This window comes from Bos javanicus, chromosome 24 (genome assembly GCF_032452875.1).
Source record: "Bos javanicus breed banteng chromosome 24, ARS-OSU_banteng_1.0, whole genome shotgun sequence".
In the NCBI taxonomy this organism is placed as follows: domain Eukaryota; kingdom Metazoa; phylum Chordata; class Mammalia; order Artiodactyla; family Bovidae; genus Bos; species Bos javanicus.
Genome location: NC_083891.1, coordinates 35,563,743 through 35,582,546, shown reverse-complemented (window position 1 = coordinate 35,582,546; position 18,804 = coordinate 35,563,743). Strand labels below are relative to the sequence as shown.

The following is an 18,804-nucleotide window of genomic DNA, read 5'->3' as shown; positions in this document are numbered from 1 at the left end:
CTAGGCCACTAGGGAACTTCCAGCATTTGTGTCTTTACAGGGCACAAAACCTTTATAAAATAAATCTAATCCTGAAGACAGTTTACAAAATAGCTGGCCATTTGGGTTAATCAGAGGGAAAAACAAGCACTAAGACTAGACTAAGGGAGTGTTTCAGGGAACATTGCGGGAGCCTCAGAGTTGGAATGTTCTTGTTTGGTTGTATGTTTGCTTAAAAAGGGTAAACTGTAATGCACAGGGAGCAGCTGTTTTAAATAATTTAATCTATTAACTCTATTTAATCCATCACCTGCTAGGCTGGCTTTTCCTCCATCAACCAGAGTCACTCTTCCCCTCCCCCCAGCACCTTCCTCATCCCACCCTGCCACACCCATACCATAGTATTAAAGTCACCTGTAACTGCTTTGGGGCTGATGGTCCTGGGTTGTGCTGTTTGGATGGGGTGGATGTGGTTGTGCTGTCTCCAGATGCAGTGGGCTTTCTTTCTGATGGTCATTTGGGAAGAGAAGGCTCTGTTGAAAACTTGATCTTAGAAAACAGGCTTCAGACAGGGATGGGGACTCACGTTGTCTGCCTTAGCTTGAAAGCACCCCTGGGTGTTAGAAGCTAAGATGAGGTACAAAGGCGCAGTTTTCCAGCAAGGGATGCAGCAAGCAGTTTTCCAGTCAGTTACTACAGGACTGTTGATACTGGCCGGGGGCCAACTAAATATAGGCATTCTCTCCACCCGACACTGACCCAAAATGTGTCCACACATTTCCAACCATGTGTAGGATCCCAGACAGGAAATCTCCCAGATTGTCTGGTTGCAGTTACTCTTATGTGTTTACTTCTCTTTTGTTATACTGAGCTGTTTAGTTGCTCCCTGGAGAAGGGAATGGCAACCCACTCCAGTATTCTTGCCTGAAGAATCCATGGACAGAGGAGCCTGGTATGGGGTCGCAAAGAGTTAAACACGACTGAGGGACTAACACTTTAGTTGCTAGACTGGAATATCATTTATACCACAGGGTGAATCTCAGGATACAAGCTTAGACTCCCGGACCCACAAGGAGGTTCCTCTTCCATTGTGTTGCTTGGAGGATCTTGGTTTGATGATAGAGAGCCTGGTTTCTTTACTGGTGGCTGCTCCATAAATGAGTGATCCTTTCATATAAGTGCATCATTCATTCATCCAACAGCATTTATAGCACAGTGCCTCCCAGGCATCACCAAGACAGACAAGGTTCCTGGCACAAGAACTGACACTCTAGCCCAGAGGAGCAATGGAAGTCCCTGAACAAGACACCTGCAGAGAGTGACAGGTGCGATGATGATTGTATAACCGGGTTCAGAAGGATTACTTTTGATCCCACCATTAGGAGAGGTCTCCTTGAGGAGGGTCACATTTGAGCTGAGACCTGAAAAGTGAAATGAAACCAGCAGGGGAAGATCTGGGGAGAGAAGAGTCCAACTTTGAATGCATTATACCCTCAGCTTTACTCAGCGCTTGCATCTATAGAAACACAAAGCAAAGATGATAGGGATGCTGAATCCTATCTCATTCTTGGAAGAAATCAGTTATCAGTTCAGTTGCTCAGTCGTGTCCAACTCTTCGACCCCATGAATTGGAAGAAATAATCATTATTAATATATCCATTAACTTATTGGGAGGAAAAAAAGCTCTTTCTTCTCATTAAGAGATCTATTTCTGTTAAAATTTTCACTGTGTTTAATAGTTGTAGAAATGTGTAATGTTTATTTTGATCAATTATGTACATGATAAATTATATGTACATATAACCCAATCCAGAATGAATATATGATACCTAGATTTTTGTGTCTCAGGACTACCCAAAAAGCAAAAACTTTACGGTTATCATTTTATAGATAAAACCACTGAGGTTTAGAGAGATTAAGGGTCTTGCCTAATCAAACCCCTAGAAAATCTGGCAGCCAGGATTAAAATCCAGGTCAGCCTGCATGCAAAGGCTTTCTCTGACAGCTGCAGTGAGTCCAGTATTTCCCTTTCCTTTCTTCACTCTACAAATTGTTGATAAACATTGGCTATAAAATAGATTCCTTTTGTAACTTGCTTTTTTGGCAACTTTTTTGACAAATATGTCAAATATATGGTGGAATAGACTATTTGAGATTTACTGTACATTAAGTTATCCAGAATTCTATCAATAGTATACTTTTTTTCTATAGCCTTCAGATATAAGAGCTTTACCTTCATTTGAAATTGACTATGTTAAATGGACTGCCTTTGAACTTTAAGTCTACCTGACTAGCCTTCCTACCAAATAGCTCAAGACTGGGTGAAAAAAAATGTTTCAAAGGTTTTGAGTCCTCTCTTTAAATATATTGCTGTCTATAATTTGAAAGACTGACTATACATAGTCTATGTATGGAGTGACTGACTTTATATATCCCCAGTGTAATCCTTGGTGACACATACTGACAAATGAATCTCTTCTCATATTGCACCAAGGTCCAGATTCTGAGGTTAAGTAAGTGTCAGCCAAAAATATCTTGTGTTTTACATACAGTATGTATGGCCTTGTTAAAAGTCAGCACTGTTCTGTTAATTTTTAAAAGAATCTAAACAGTACGCCCATATGCATGGCAGCACTCTTCACAATGGCCAAGAGATGGAAGCCACCCGAGAGTCCATCTCCGGATGAATGGATAAACAAAATGTGATACATGTGTACAACAGAGTAGTATTCAGCCTTAAAGAGGAAAGAAATTCCAGCACATGCTACCACATAGGTTGAACCTTGGAGGCATTAACGCTAAGTGAAATCAGCTAGTTGCAAAGGGACAAATATTCTACTTCATGGAATCATACCTAAAGTAGTCAGATTCATAGAGACAGAATGGTGGTTGTCAGGGTCTGGGAAATGGGAGTTAGTGTTTAATGGGGACAGAGTTTCAGTTTGGGAAGATGAAAAAAGTCCAGGAAATGGATGATGGTGATGGCTGTACAACAATATGAATTTCCTTAATGCCATTGAACTGTGCACTTAAAAATGATTCAAATAGTAAATTTTGTTATGCATATTTTACCATAAAAAACTATAGAGAAGCTATAGATCTTTACTAAACAAAGGAATAAATTACAGATTTTTTTTCAATAAGTCAAATATTATATATTGTAAACTTAAAAGCAAATTGAAAGAAAAATTCTCTGTTAATTAGAAAGTGACATATTTGTAGTAGAAGTGATAGAACACAGACACCCTGGTGATTTAATATTTAATATACAAACTGTGAATATATCATAAAATACAGTGATATTTACATTTCATTTTCTAAAAAAGGAATGTTCACTTTTAATTCAGTTTGAATAGCTATTAAGCTGCCATTCAATATAAGAAAATTAATAGGACTGTACAATATGTACGGGCTTCCCTGGTGGCTCAGATGGTAAAGAATCTGCATAAGTGACATATTTTCCTGCAACTACGTTTACTTCATTATCTTATGTATTTCGAGATTTTCAGGTCTCAGCTGAAGAGGTAATTCTTTTTGCTGTGTATAGGATGTATCAGTTTTTACCTTTACAAAAAGCATCAATAATCAAAATATTAATAAATTACTTACAGAGGGCATTTTTTTCCTTTGAAATAAAGTCTAGTATGAGTCACAGAATAAATACTCTTGGCTTTTTTTTTTTTTTTTTACTCTTGGCTTTTGAAAAAGTTAACACATAGCAAAATAACAGAAAACTCATCTGTATGGATGTTTTTAATAATACTACTCAGGAATCTTCTCAGTTGCCCTGACTCATGAAACCTCTACAAAGGCCCTTGTCTCTGATGGGAAGATAAAGCACTCCTTCTGGAGTGCATTCTGCATGCACATAGTATTTACTCAGTAAACTTCTACTGCTTATGGCACACTACTTTATTCAATGCATTTCCTATGAGTGCCTTTCATTCTGATAATTACGGTAAGAACCAGTTCCCAAACGCTTACTAGATACTTGGGGCACGCAAGGCATTCTGTTAAAGCCTGTTACTGTGGATCCTGGCCACGGCAAACACATCGCAAACCAATCAATAAAGTGAGGCACTTAGGATACTAGATGAGTAGATGAGAATTCCAGGAGAGGGTTTTTAATATATGTTCTAACCTATAAAATCGGTATTCATGTTTTAATGAGCTACATTCTTGGACTAAGGACCTCACAAGTATTCATAGATTTGAAAGGAAATGACAAGGGTGTTTCTTTTCCTCCATCTTTACGGTTACTTTCCTTAGTATGTTGCTCTTTCAACTGATGGCAGGTTTGAGACCTTGATGTGTTGATCTAATCAGAACACTGACAAAAACCTACCCACTGCCTTGACTAGGATGCACAAAAGAAATTCAACTAGTAAGCAAATTTTGAAAGATGTCTGTTCTCACAAATAATCAAAAACATAAATTTGTAATAGTAAAAAATTTCATTTATTAGTGAAGTTTTTACATCAAAACACTAGTTAGGATATGAGAAAGTATTAATAGGACTTTAGACATGGCTGCTATCAAATTTGGCAATATGTCTCAATCAAATGTGAACCTTTAAGCAAATAATTCTGTTTCCTGGAATCTATCTAAGAAGATAAGTAGTAAATGTGAATTAAAAATAAGCAAGCAGTTTTATGAAGACTGGGGATTGTGGATATATTTTGTCTTCTAAACATTTGGAATTTGTGATTGTTACTTTTAGAGTTAAAAAACTATTAAAAAAATAATACTACCTTTGCAAAAGATCACTCCGTGAGCCTTATTAATAAATAATTTGTCCACTATCTCGATTTTTCAACGTATTTCCAATTATCATTGTAGCCTCTTCATTCCAAAATCTGGGAAAGAATTTTATTGGAAATATTTTTATTATTCAGTCAGAAATAAGTTGTCAGTCCCATTCGAGCACAAACCCGTTGTTTCGTTCCTCAAAATCCTGCAGTGTCCCTGTGCCCTACGGAGTTGAAGCTCCAGGCACGGCTGCCCAGCCTCTCCACTCATTTTGTGAGACACCGGTATCCTTGCGGTCTTTTAATTGAGCTGGTCTTGGTTGCTTACAAGTGAAGAAAGAACTCAAACTCATAAGGGGGAGGTTTCTGGACAGAGGGAGGTGGCAAAGAGCCCTCGTGGAAGACCACCAGTTTAATAGGACTTCTCAAGGTCCCCAGTATCTAGGCACTTTAGTCTTTCTGTCTCGATTTGCTCATATTTTTCCCTAATTAAGGAATCTCTAGGGGAATATTTTCACCTTTTTGTATATTTTTTTTTTTATTTATTTCATTTTTTGGCTGCACCACACCACAGCCAACCAGGGATCAAACTCGCACCTCTTGCATTGGAAGAGTGGTGTCTCAACCATTGGACCACCAGGACGTCTTTCATCTTTATATTATGATCACATGATCATACATATATGATCAAACATATATATGATATATATCATATATTTGGGGGAGGGGAGGGAGAGAGAGAAAGAGGAAAGAAGAGGAAAGGATGAGGGAGATAGACGACAGACAGGAAAAGAAGAGAAAACAAGGAAATACGTCACCTGAGAAGTTTCTCCCCCATGGAAAGTAAAGACACTTTCCACTCCCAGAGGGCCCCTAGGGCACTCACTAAATGCCACCTCGAATTACTATTTTGTGCATCTTTTCTCTCCTAAACTCATTGTTTTCTTCTCCACAGTACCTGGGTCTTGTGCCTTCACTTAAAGTGAAAGTGAAAGTGTTAGCTGCTCAGTTGTGTCTGATTCCTTGTGACCCTATGGACTGTAGCCCACCAGGCTCCTCTGTCCATGGAAATCTCCAGGCAAGAATACTGGAGTGGGTAGCCATTCCCTTCTCCAGGGGATCTTCCTGACCCAGGGATCGAAACTGGGTCTCTTGCATTGCTGGCAGATTCTTTACCGTCTGAGCCACTAGGGAAGTCCCGTGCCTTCACTTAGAAGATGCTAAAAAGATATTGGTTGATTGATGTAACAACAACCTCTCCAACATTCAGAGATAAAGGGAGAGGCAGCGAATCTAGAAATACCCAGCTTAATTATACATTGACAGGGACCTACTAACAAGGTCCCTTATGAGTAATAACTTAGAATTAACATTTAATGCTTCTTTAAGATTGACCATTTTACCAAAGGAGAATACTATGTACAGTTCTAATTGTGCCATTAATTCAGAAGATTATCCTAACAGAGATGGTAATGTACGTCTGAAATGTCATTTAGTTGTTTTTCCTGTAGACCGAACAGATTTACATTTTGTCTTACTGTAGGATTACCATGGAATAGAAGTACTTATACTAAAGTTTAAAGATGAGAACACATTGATACAGTGTTCAATCTACATTTACCTAGCTATTTTAGCAACATATCTTCTAATTTGAAATCTCAAAATTATTTATTCATTATAGAAAATTGTAAAAATATCAAAAGATGGAAAGGTTAAAAAAAATCATCCATTTCCAACCGTAATTCCTGCCAACCCTTTTTATTTTTAATGCAGATTGTAGATTTTTTTTCGTTTTGATCATTACATTTATAGAGTTTTATACTCATTTTTCACTTTATTTTTTTCAACCAAATGTCCCAACAGGAACCAGTTTAATGTGGCAATTATGATTCAGAGAAAACTAAGTTAAAATTTGCCTCTACCCCCTACTGACTTGAGTAATTCATTTGGTTGCTCAGATAGTAAAGCATCTACCTGCAATGCAGGAGACCTGGGTTCCATCCCTGGATAGGGAAGATTTCCTGGAGAAGGAAATAGCAACCTGCTCCAGTATTCTTGTCTGAAGAATCCCATGGACAGAGGAGCCTGGTGGGCTACAGTCCAAGGAGTCTCAAAGAGTCAGACATGACTGAGCAACTAACACTTGGACCCTGAGTCTCAAGTTTCTTTTCTGGAAGATAGTAATAATAATATTTGCCTTATAGATAGGCTTAGAATAAACTCTTGTTCCAGCAGATGTCATGTCATGATTTAAATTTTATAAATATTTTTAATGGTTTTATAAGATATTTGGAGCATATTTAGCCACAGCTTTTAACCATTTCTGGTTTTTAGACATTCAGATGACATTCAGTTTTTAACAGTTTACTATTTTAAATAATTTGCAAATATTGATCTTGGGGTGGGAACTTCAATTCAATTTTAGATTTACTCCTTTGGATTGATTCCAGAAGTGGAATTATTATATTAAAAAGAAATTTGATGACTCTTGATATGTATAATTGAATAACTTTTCAAAAAGACAAAACCAGTTTGTTTCTGGCAATCACATATGAGAATTCTCATTTCATTGCATTCTATCAGGATTTTTTTTTTAATTTGAAAATTCAATAGGTAAAAACTGCTAACTTGTCTTAGTTTTCATGCCTTTGATTATTAATGAGGTTGAATACGTTTTCAAGGTATTCAAAAGCTAGTTTTGTCATTTTTCCCTTTTAAGAACCATCTATTCCTATCAGCAAACGTCCCTAATCAAATACTCTGCTTACCAAGATTTAAAATGTTCCTTAAAATGCTGTACAGCTTTGGCCAGCATGTAGCTAATGAAGTCGGAACTCTCAGCACTTTCTTCAAGAGGGATGGTGAGTGTGAAATTAGAGGAAGGCAGAATGCTTATGTCTATCATCTTTTCATCTTGTTTGGAGAAATTTCCTTCGTGAACACCTGGAACTACCTAAGAAGCAGGATCATACAATAAAAGGTTATTAACTTTTAGCACACATTCAGGATTAATTTAATACCATATTAGTCAGGATAGGCTAGGTTGTGCCTGAGGTAACAAATTAGTCCAGCATTCCAGTGGCTTCATACAACATAATTTATCTCTCGCTTATGTTACATGTCCCAGCACAAGGACTGTGAACCACCAAGATGCTCAAGACCCTGGTTAAGAGAGGAAGATCATGTCAGTCTGTGGTAGCACGTGTAACAACATATGGCTTTCTTTGTACCCTCAGTAGAGAAAGAGAATGCATAACCACACGCAGGCTCCTCTCTATCTCAGTCTACAAACAACTCTTCATTTTTGTCCGTCTCATTGGCCAGATCTTAACAAATGGTATCACTTAACTGCAAGAGAAGCTAAACAGTCTGAGTGAGTGGATGGAGTATTTGGTGAGTGCTCCTTCCCAGGAGGTGCTAGCGGTAAGGAATCTGCCTGCCAATGCAGGAGATGCAAGAGATGTGGGTCTAATCCCTGGGTCATGAAGATTCCCTGGAGGAAGGCATGGCAACCAACTCCAATATTCTTGCCTGGAGAATCCCATGGACAGAGGAGGCTATAGCACATAGGATCACAAAGAGTTGGACACAACAGAAGTGACTTAGCACACACACTGGCTGTGCCACAAATGGTAATGTGATACACCAAGTTTTATACTGAGTTTCTGTAGCAAATTTACACTTTATGGTTTTATGTGTAATTTTTCTAAGAACCAGTCATCCGAAATGCACATCATTTACTCTCTTAATGAGTTCTCAAGTGTATATACTTTGACTTAATTAAATGAAACTGTAATGACATGCAACTTGTAATCTAAAGAGAATTATATTGAAAATATTTTCAAATATACCTCCTTATAAGAAAAAAAAACAAAATATTAAGAAGTCAAATAAAAATTGGTGATTTCTTGACTCTAGTTTACAAAGCTACCATAGCTTTCCTTTTTTTCCTTTTGGTAATTAAATAAAACACATTGAATTAGACATAAAGCATCTGTGTCTATCTCAATAAATAATTATAATGCTAATACCCATGTAACTGCAACCTAAAGCACAGAGCTTTTTTTACCTGCTGGAATTTGTGTATTTTTCACAGAAGATTCCTCTTCAGTATGTGCTGTTTTATAGATTTGTACTTTCGATTACATGATGAACTAAGAGTTGTCTTAAGAAAAATAACTTTTACAGGCAGTTCAGCCCAAGGATCCTGAAGAAAAATTGTTTGACCTTGAACCCCAGTTCTACCATTTACTAGCTGTGTGATCTCAGACACGTTGTGTAGCTTCTCTGTACCTTATCTGAAAATTTTGTAAAACAATTATACTTACCTTATAGGAACACTGAGGGTATTCAATTATATAATACATGGGGAAAGTTCTTAGAATATTGCCTGACAAATAGTAAGTGCTTTTTAGTGGTAATTATTATTAGAAAAATGTATCACCAAAAATGATGTGATTTTACTTTATATGGAGCTTTTTGTATGGAAATGCCTTTGTTATGAATATCAACAAAATTCTGCAAAGAAATTACCTTCAATTAAAAAATAAATACATTTAAAATATCAAAAATTTTAGTTAAATCAGTTAATGTTACTCAGAGACACTAGAATGGAAGCAAATAAAGCATAGAATGGAAATCTTGATGATGATAAAAAGAATTAAATACTGCCTCTACTCTTCTGAAGATTGAATATACCACTAAAATTTTTCTTAAAATTTCATTTTTCCCCATTCCTTACAAGAATTTTTATCCTTAAACTAAAAGTCTGTATTTGTCAGATGAACACATATGTCAAAATATGTCAAATTATTTTATATCCTAAGGAATGATCTAGCTAATGAAGTAACAGGATTAGAGAGTCAGCAGGAATTGACAGTGGCTTTCAAAACCTTTTGACTATGGTCTGTGGTTACAAACAAGTTTGTTACCATGACTCAAAAACACATGTCTAGAAAACAAACTTATGATAACAAAGGGGAAAAGGGGGAGGGATAAATTAGGAATTTATCTATATATAAAATAGATAAATAACAAGGACCTCCTAGAGCACAGGGAACTACTTTCAATACCTTGTAATAACCTATAATGAAAAACAATCTGAAAAGAATATATTTATAAAACAATAACTTTGCTGTACATCTGAAACTAATGCAACATTGTAAATCAACTACACTCCAATAAAAAGAAAAAAGAAAAAAAGTCTTATGTATAATGTGTGTGTACGTGTGTGTGTTAAGTCACTTCAGTCCTGTCTGACTCTTTGTGACCCTATGGACTGTAGCCCACCAGGCTCCTCTGTCCATGGGATTCTCCAGGCAAAAAAAAAAAAAAGAATACTGGAGTGGGTTGCCATGCCCTCTTCCAGGGAATCTTCCTGACCCAGGGATCGAACCCACGTCTCTTGTGTCTCCTGCATTGGCAGGCAGGTTCTTTACCACTAGCGCCCCCTGGGAAGCCCTGTATGATGTATCCACACATATAAACAGACATATGGAAATGAAAGTTTCATGACATACGCGTCTGACTTATTAAATACAATGCACTCTAATGTTTTTTTCTTCTAGTCTGTCCTATTCCGTTTTTTGTTTGTTTGTTTTGTTTTAATGTGCTGGTTGTGACTCTAAACTTATTTCTCAACCACTGACCTCATAGTTTGAAAGACAGTGACTCACTAGGATACAAGATGTCAGGTCAGATTGCCAAGAAGCAGAGCCTCGGCGTCTGACACAGTGATTTACGAAGAGTGCTTTCAGGTAGAGCTTTTAAGGGGATGAGGCAAGCAAGACAGAGAAGAGGGAGAAGCTAATCCAGGAAGTGGCTTCAGGTGAGCTCCAGCCTCAGCCTGATCCTGAGAGATAAGTGGCTCCAAGGACAACCCTTTGGAGAAGGTTGCAGGGGTGAGCAGTTAGCATCGGTCTGGGGAGGGCACTAACATTACATGCTGCACAAAATACTGCACCTCCGATAGCTCTGCCCAGTGATTCCTGTAGCCAGGTCTTTTTAGGAGCCCACCAACACCAGCCTCATCGGGAACCACTAGCCTGTGCATCGTGTATTAACGTCATATGTGTGTGTGTGGAGTAGGGGAGCATTAGGAAAGAAATTCAACCACTGTTTTATGTTATGCAACAGGAGTTATTGATGAGAAGTGGGAGAGATATGGTACAAGTGCAACTTAAGATGGCAATCTGATTATTTGTGAATATTAATATAAAAATGTGTTTAATTCTCAAAGTAAGTCAGCAGCTTATTGTGTCAAAAGCTGGTGAGAGCTATAATTTACAGAGCTCTTGTTTCAGATAAGGAATCTATACTCATCACTTTACAGGCACCCATATTAAAGTAGCTATTTTTGTTCCCATTTTCCAGGTGGAATTTTCCCAAACTCACTCAGCGGTAAGTTTCAGAGCCAGCTTTTGAACTCAAGTTTCTTTACCTGAAAATCTTCTCTCTTAGAAACAATATTGGCCAGGTTTCTCCAAGGTTACCTGTTTCAGTTATATCACACTATAGCTCTCTGTGAATTATAGCTATAATTCACACTATATATAGCTCTTATTAGAATTAGCCATCACTGGGGGCTTCCCTTGTGGCTCCGGGGTAAAGAATCTGCCTGCCAATGCAGGAGACACAGTTTCGATCCCTGATTTGGGAAGATCCCATGTGCCGCGGGGCAACTCAGCGCATGCGCCACAATGACTGCGGCCACGTGCCCTAGAGCCTGTGCTCCTGAAGAAGAGAAGCCACTGCCATGAAAAGCCTGTACACTACAACTAGAGAAAACCCCACACAGCAAAAGCCCCTGCATAGCCAAAAACAAATAAATAATACTGTAAAAAAAATAATAAAGTGCAGTATGATTAAAACAAAGAATTAGCCATCTCTGGATTAGAAAGTATTTTGTGTTTTAAGTCGGTTTTCTCTATAGAGTGTCTTGTTTTCTAAAGGCCATGCACAAGTCAGCCTGAGTACAATCACAATGTATGAATATCCTCCTGCAGCTTGTTGTCAAATTCAGATGGAATTAATAAACAGAAAAATCAATGTATGCAAATGTAATCTCCATATCTGTTCTTGGCTGACCATTACCTTTATGAAACTGAAGATGTTTTCGCTTCCTGGGGTCTGGCTGGCCAGCTCTGTTACCCAACCAAACTGCTCTCTCATCTTCTCCATCAGATACGTGGTGTCCTCCAAGTGATGCTGGGTCATCTGGAGTACCTGGGCATACTGCTGATTGGATATGTTGACCAACTCAAGGGCCTCATCCACCTTTGTGTATAGTTCAGGAACAGCAGGGCAGTCTAGCAAAGAAGGCAGTAACAGGGTAAAGGAAAAGGTACATGGGCTTTGGAGTTGGGTAGTGTAAATTTAGGGCCTTCCCGGGAGTTGGTGATGGACAAGGAGGCCTGGCGTGCTGTGATTCATGGGGTCGCAAAGAGTCGGACACGACTGAGCAACTGAACTGAAGTGAACTGGTGGCTCAGCGCTAAAGAACCCGCCTGCAATGCGGGAGACACAGGAGACACAGGGTTGATCCCTGTCTTGGGAAGATCCCCTGGAGGAGGGCATGGTAACCCACTCCAGTATTCTTGCCTGGAGAGTCCCATGGACAGAGAAGCCTAGTGGGCTACAGCCCATGGGATCCCAAAGAGACCTACATGACTAAAGTGGCTGAGCACACATGCATGAATGCTCAGCAGCAAAAAGGAAAAAAAAGATTGTGGATTTAAGTCCCAGGCCTTAAGCTTTCTGTTTTCAGCCTTTTTGACCATGAGTGAGTTTTCAACCAGGTTCAAAGGGCATGAATGAAATAACACTGCAAAGTGCCTGATCACAGGGCCAACACACACTGAGGATTTAGCAAATGTGCCTTTTCCTTGTCTTCCTTTCCTTAGCGTCTCTGCAGGTCATTAGGACTGCTCCCTGATACTCAGGTCAGGACACATGGAAGTGTGCACTCCCCTGCCACCTGGACGTTGAGTGTGCCATCTTCAAAGTCATGTGTCTCGCTGTCCGAGGAAGCCTTTAAGAACGGTTTAGGGTTTATCATGCTCTCTCCCCTGACAGTGGAACTGGTTTTGCTCCGTATGGTGGAGGCTCCATCCTGACACAGAGCTCACACAAGCTGTAATTGATGAATCATAAATGGTATCACCAATTCAATGGGCATGAATCTGAACCTGAGCAAACCCCAGGAGATAGTGGAGGACGAGGAGCTTGGCGTGCTGCAGTCCATGGGGTCGCAAAGCATCAGACTCGACTGAAACAACTTAGCACGCACGCATGCACATGCATTTGATAAGTAATTCAAGAAAATATTTTGAAAACAAAGGGAGTCACAGTTAACAAGATATAGTATACATTTGAAAGGAGATCCAGATATTCTTTTAAAATGTCTTCATTTCCAAGTTTAGAGTTGTTAACTTTTAAATAGTGATGTAAATTTTCTTTAAATTATGTGGGAAGAAGGTGGTGACTTCCCTCATGATTTTAGGCAAGGAGAATTCTACAAGGGATTCTCATTGACTCTTTCAGAGAGTGGGAAAAGATTTCCCTAAAATAAAGGTGAAACTTGCTGTAAAACACAATCATGTGAGAAAGGAAAAAGTAGAACTATCTCTATTCACAGATGACATAATTTTGTAAACAGAAAAATCTTAAGGAATGTATTTCGTTGTTGTTCAGTTGCTAAGTCATGTCCAACTCTGTGACCCCAAGAACTGCAGCACACGAGGCTTCCCTCCACTATCTCCTGGAGTTTGCTCCAATTGAGTCCATTGAGTTGGTGATGCTATCTAAACATCTCATCCTCTGCTGCCCTCTTCTCCTTTTGCCCTCAGTCTTTCCCAGCATCAGGGTCTTTTCCAATGAGTCAGCTCTTCACATCAGGTCGCCAAAGTATTGGAGCTTCAGCTTCAACCCTTCCAATGAATATTCAGGGTCACACAGGAACTATTAAAAGTAATAAATCAGGAAGGTTGTACTTACACATACTGTCACCTGATGACTGCTGTAGGTTTAGTTAAAATCCATCATCTCATATGTTAATAGATAAAATGAAAAGAAAATAAAATTCTCCTGTGATGTGAATTCTTAGGATTTACTCTTTTAATTTTCCTGTATATCACACAGCAGTGTTAGCTACAGTCGTCATGTTGCACATTACATCCCAGTACTTACTTATCTTGTAACTGGAACTTTGTACCTTTTGACCACCTTGCTCTAATCACCTCCCCAACACCCTCCTTCCATCTTCTCTATTATCTTGTGACAATCAGGGAGAGATTATTCTTCAAGTGTTTCACTAGACATAAGGAAGTTAGTGATACATCAGCGGGACGTTTGAATTGGACTATTCTTATAAGAGGTCAGTAGAAGGGAAGGGCACCCCACTCCAGCATTCTTGCCTGAAGAACTCCATGGACAGAGGAGCCTGGTGGGCTACAGTCCATGGGGTCGAAAAGAATCGGACACGACTGACCAACTAACACTTCCACATTAGTGTATACTTTTCTGTTATAAAAATTTCTGTGTCTGTGAGCAACCTTGTAATTCTGGCTTGAAGCACAAACACTTGAATAATGAGAATCATAAATACTTCAGACATCTTACTTAATTCTTGAAATACCTGTGTGTAGTAGCTATATTAATTTCATTTTCCCAATGATGAAACAGAGGTGTGGAGAGTCACCCAGTGAGCAATTCTGAAGAAATTAGACCCCCATCTGCTCTAATAAAAAGCTTGAGTTATATTTGATCTCTTGCTCCAATTCTTAGCCACACTTTTTAGAATTTCCTTCCCTTAAAGAAGCAGCAGTAGAGGAATCAAAAGTTCTTCTTGGCTTTAGTAAGATATTTGTGTTGAGGCCCTAGTAGATGGGAAGTGACTTCAGTTGGGGAAGGGACTTGAGGGTCAGAGGAAAGTGAGAAGGGCCAGTGGAGATCATTTTTCTCCTGAGGAAAGAATGAAAGGTGGCTATTAGTCAGGTCTAGGATGTGACAGGCTGCTTGGGGCTTGTGAGAAGCCACTCAGTTCAGTTCAGTCACTCAGTCGTGTTGGACTCTGTGGTGACCCCATGGACTGCAGCACACCAGGCTTCCCTGTCCATCACCAACTCCTGGAGCTTGCTCAAATTCATGTCCATGGAATTGGTGATGCCATCCAACCATCTCATCCTCTGTCATCCCCTTCTCCTCCCACCTTCAATCTTTCTCAGCATCATGATCTTTTCTAATGAGTCAGTTCTTTGCATCAGGGAGCCAAAGTATTGGAGCTTCAGCTTCAGCATCAGTCCTTCTAATGAATATTTGGGACTGATTTCCTTTAGGATTGATCTCCTTGCAGTCCAAGGGACTCTCAGGAGTCTTCTCTAACACCACAGTTCAAAGGCATCAATTCTTTGGTGCTCAGCTTTCTTTATGGTCCAACTCTCACATTCATACATGACTACTGGAAAAACCATAGCTTTGAATAGACAGACCTTTGTTGGCAAAGTAATGTCTTTTTAATATGCTGTCTAGGTTTGCCCTAGCTTTTCTTCCAAGTAACAAGCATCTTTTAATTTCATGGCTACAGTCACCATCTGCAGTGGTTTTGCAGCCCAAGAAAATAAAGTCTGTCACTGTTTCCATTGTTTCCGCATCTATTTGCAATGAAGTGATGGGACCAGATGCCATGATCTTAGTTTTTTGGATGTTGAGTTTTAAGCCAGCTACCCATATTTAAAAATTAAGTTGGCCAAAAATTTCATTTGGGTCTTTCCATAAGATGTTACTTATGTATGAAATTTTTGGCCAATCCAATACTGAATCACTAAATACAGTTAGTAATTAACCCACCAACTGGAAGAAGTTAATGTCATTTAAAAAAAACTCACTTGGCCAAAAAGTTGCTTACACAATGTGAAAAGTTTTTCCTGGATGTTTTTTTCTCTTTGCATTAAAAAGAAAATAATTGCCTTAATTTGCCCAGAGATCTCTTTTGCTCACTTGAGTGTTTGGTCCTTAGCCATACATGTTTTTCACGGGAACAACAAGGGAGTTTCAAAAAGAGAAAAAAGTGAGTTGACCTACTTTTGAATAATAAGAGTCTACAAACCTACCCTGAGCACCCCCAGGTGTCGCTGAGCTTGCGAAAAAGTGCTTGAAGGGAAGTAAATGAATCCATGATGCTTGTAAAAGTGAGATTCTGACCTCTGATCAGAAGGTAATTGAAATCCTGAGAAAATAATAATCACTTACCTGCCCATAGGTAATCCTGACATTTCTGGCATCTTGCATGAAATTGGAGACATTCGGACGAGTTCTGGCCAGGTTCTCCACACAGCCCTCTGCCCCGCACAGGCCACGTCGTGGAACTCGGTCCACCGTGGGCAGAATCTGCAAGGAACACAGCAGTTTCACACCAGTGTCATCAGAGTCTGAACTTTAAAGGCATGGATGCAATGACATTTCTCTTTCTAACCAGCACTTTCAAAATCTTTGTTCTGTATTCAATTGCAGGCGGGCATACTGGTGTAACTGGTTGCTAAGACAATTTGACATCTATTAAAAGTGCCCATATCCTTTAATCCAGTAATCACATTACTATTAAAATATAAGATTAATATTATTACTCATCATTACTATTATTACGACTTGCCCCAATTCCAACCTCCCACACAGAGGTTCATGCAAATAATTTTATTTTCAGGCAGGAATCTTGAGGAATTATGAATAGTCACTATCTTTTGGAAGAGAGACTTAAAGGGGTGGGAGAAGGCAGCTTTCATTTATTTTGTTCCTTTGAATATTTGAATTCTTTTAAATTTAGTGTGTCTTAGTTTTATCACTATTATTTCTGATGTCACTGGTGTTAACTAAATAGGGAATTATAAGCCACTTTTCTTTTTGGGCTTCTGTTAAAATTTTTTCTAGTAATTATCCTTGGCAGAGGATAAGATGGTTGTATGGCATCACTGACTCAATGGATAGGAACTTGAGCAAACTCTGGAAGATAGTGGAGGACAGGGAAGCCTGTTGTGCTGCAATCCTTGGGGTGCAAAGAGTCAGACATGACTTAGCAACTGAACAACAACAAATTTTAACTTTTTCGAGCTATAATTCAAATGTGTACTGGAGTTCCAGAGATATTAGAAATGTCTGTTTCTTAAACTAGATGTAGGTATTTATGACTTTTTTTTTTTTTTTTGCATTTCACATATATAATGTTATGAACAGTAGTTCAAAGATTTAGGAAAACATCTAAAGCAGATCTAAACATCTAAAAGAACCTTTTTTTTGTTCTAGAAGAATTAATCATCCATATAAAAACAATGATAAAAAAGGAGTGCATGCAACAGAAAATTGATAATTCCCAACTGTTTCACACTAGGAAAAACTTATTATTAATTGGTAACCTGATGATATTCTGTTATATTAAATCCTTGATGTTAAACAATGAAACATTCCATTTTGAGATAAGTTGTGAAGTTTATTGTTTAAAAGCCTACCAGGCATTTGCTAGATCTTCTGGCGGGTAAAGCAGCACTCCCCTTGTAGAATACCAGTCATTCTTCCCCACTCCCTATAGATTTAGTGGCATCTCCTCTGGCCCCACAGAACCCCCATGAGTTCTACAGTAGAACATCTCTGCCTAATGTGCTGGTTCATTTTTGTCTTCTCTGTTAGTTTCTGAGTCCCTCGAGAGGAGGGATTCGGTCCTATCATCACAATCTTGTCATTCTTCTATACCTTCTTCTGTCATCTCAGTTACAACAAGGTTGTGTAACTGTCCACTGATCTGTTTTCCTTTCTTTGATGCTTAGTGCTCAGTCGTGTCCGGTTCTTTTGTGACCCCATGGACTGTAAGCCCACTAGGCTCCTCTGTACATGGGGATTCACCAGGTAAGAATACTGGAGTGGGTTGCCAGGCCCTCCTCCAGGGCATCTTCTCAACCCAGGGATTGAACCCAGGTCTCCCGCATTGTAGGTGGAGTCTTTATCGTCTGAGTCAGCAGGGAAGCCCTCCTTTCTTTAAACTGAACTCCTAAAAGTTGGGAGCTGTGTCATCTGCATCATAAGCTACCCTTGTCTTTTTTGCAGCATCTAGATTAATACCTGCTATATTCAGGGGTGGCAAATTCTAGGTCTTTATGACAGCCATTCCCCATTCTATTCCCATGGCAGTGACCCATCACCTCCCTTCAGCCATGCCAACACAGAGCCTCAGGACCCCTTCTAGGCAACCCCTTCATCATTTTTATATGGGTGATTAATTCTTCTAGAACAGAAAAAGGTTCTCTTTAGATGTTTAGATCTGCTTTAGATGTTTTCCTAAATCGTTGAACTACTGTTCATAACATTATATATGTGAAATTCAAAAAAAGAACAGTCATAAAGTAAATACCTACATCTAGTTTAAGAAACAGACATTTCTAATATCTCTGGAACTCTCTGGCTGTGTGGAGAACTTGGCCAGAACTCGTCCAAATGTTTCCAATTTCATGCAACATGCCAGAAATGTCAGGATTACCTATGGGCAGGTAAGTGATTATTATTTTCTCAGGATTTCGATTGCCTTCTGATCAGAGGTCAGAATATCACTTTTACAAGCATCGTGGATTCATTTACTTCCCTTCGAGCACTTCTAGTAATCATCTGTTCTCCCAGCTTGCCTGTTTCCTCTAGGGGAAAATTAAAGACAGTAACATTCTCCAGGGCAGGATTATAACCCAGATCACCTGGCACCCAGCGCTGTGTGAACCTGCTACACTACACCATTTTATCGAATCTTGTTGTGTAGTCTTTTAGTCGTGTCTGACTCTTCTGTGACCCCATGGACTGCAGCCTGCAAGGCTCCGTCCATGGGATTCTCCAGGCAAGAATATCGGAGTGGGTTGCTATTTCCTCCTCCAGGGGATCTTCTGGACTCAGGGATCAAACCCGCATCTCCTGCTTGTCTGGAAGATTCTTTACCACTGAGCCACTAGGGAAGCTCACTCAGAGAGTATATTATTGATGAGAGACATGTAATAGTTTGCTATTGCTGTTGTAACCGATTCCACACATTTAGTGCCTTGAAACAACATAG

The 18,804-nt window shown here is 39.1% G+C and overlaps 2 protein-coding genes across 3 annotated transcripts in view; one reads left to right on the top strand and one right to left on the bottom strand.

Moving 5' to 3' along the window:
* The window catches only part of ENOSF1 (enolase superfamily member 1), a 275,679-nt gene that overhangs the window by 35,708 nt on the left and 221,167 nt on the right, over window positions 1-18,804 (top strand). The gene's annotated exons all lie outside the window — the stretch shown is intronic.
* Window positions 3,427-18,804, bottom strand: part of CLUL1 (clusterin like 1) — a 28,266-nt gene continuing 12,888 nt past the window's right edge. For both annotated transcript variants that reach the window (XM_061399804.1, XM_061399805.1), the window contains 3 exons: window positions 15,975-16,112; window positions 11,820-12,034; window positions 3,427-7,680 (listed from right to left, as the gene is read on the bottom strand). In XM_061399804.1, coding sequence (XP_061255788.1) covers window positions 7,492-7,680; window positions 11,820-12,034; window positions 15,975-16,112 — 542 coding nt within the window. In that variant the 3' untranslated portion in view covers window positions 3,427-7,491. The remainder of the gene's footprint in view (window positions 7,681-11,819; window positions 12,035-15,974; window positions 16,113-18,804) is intronic.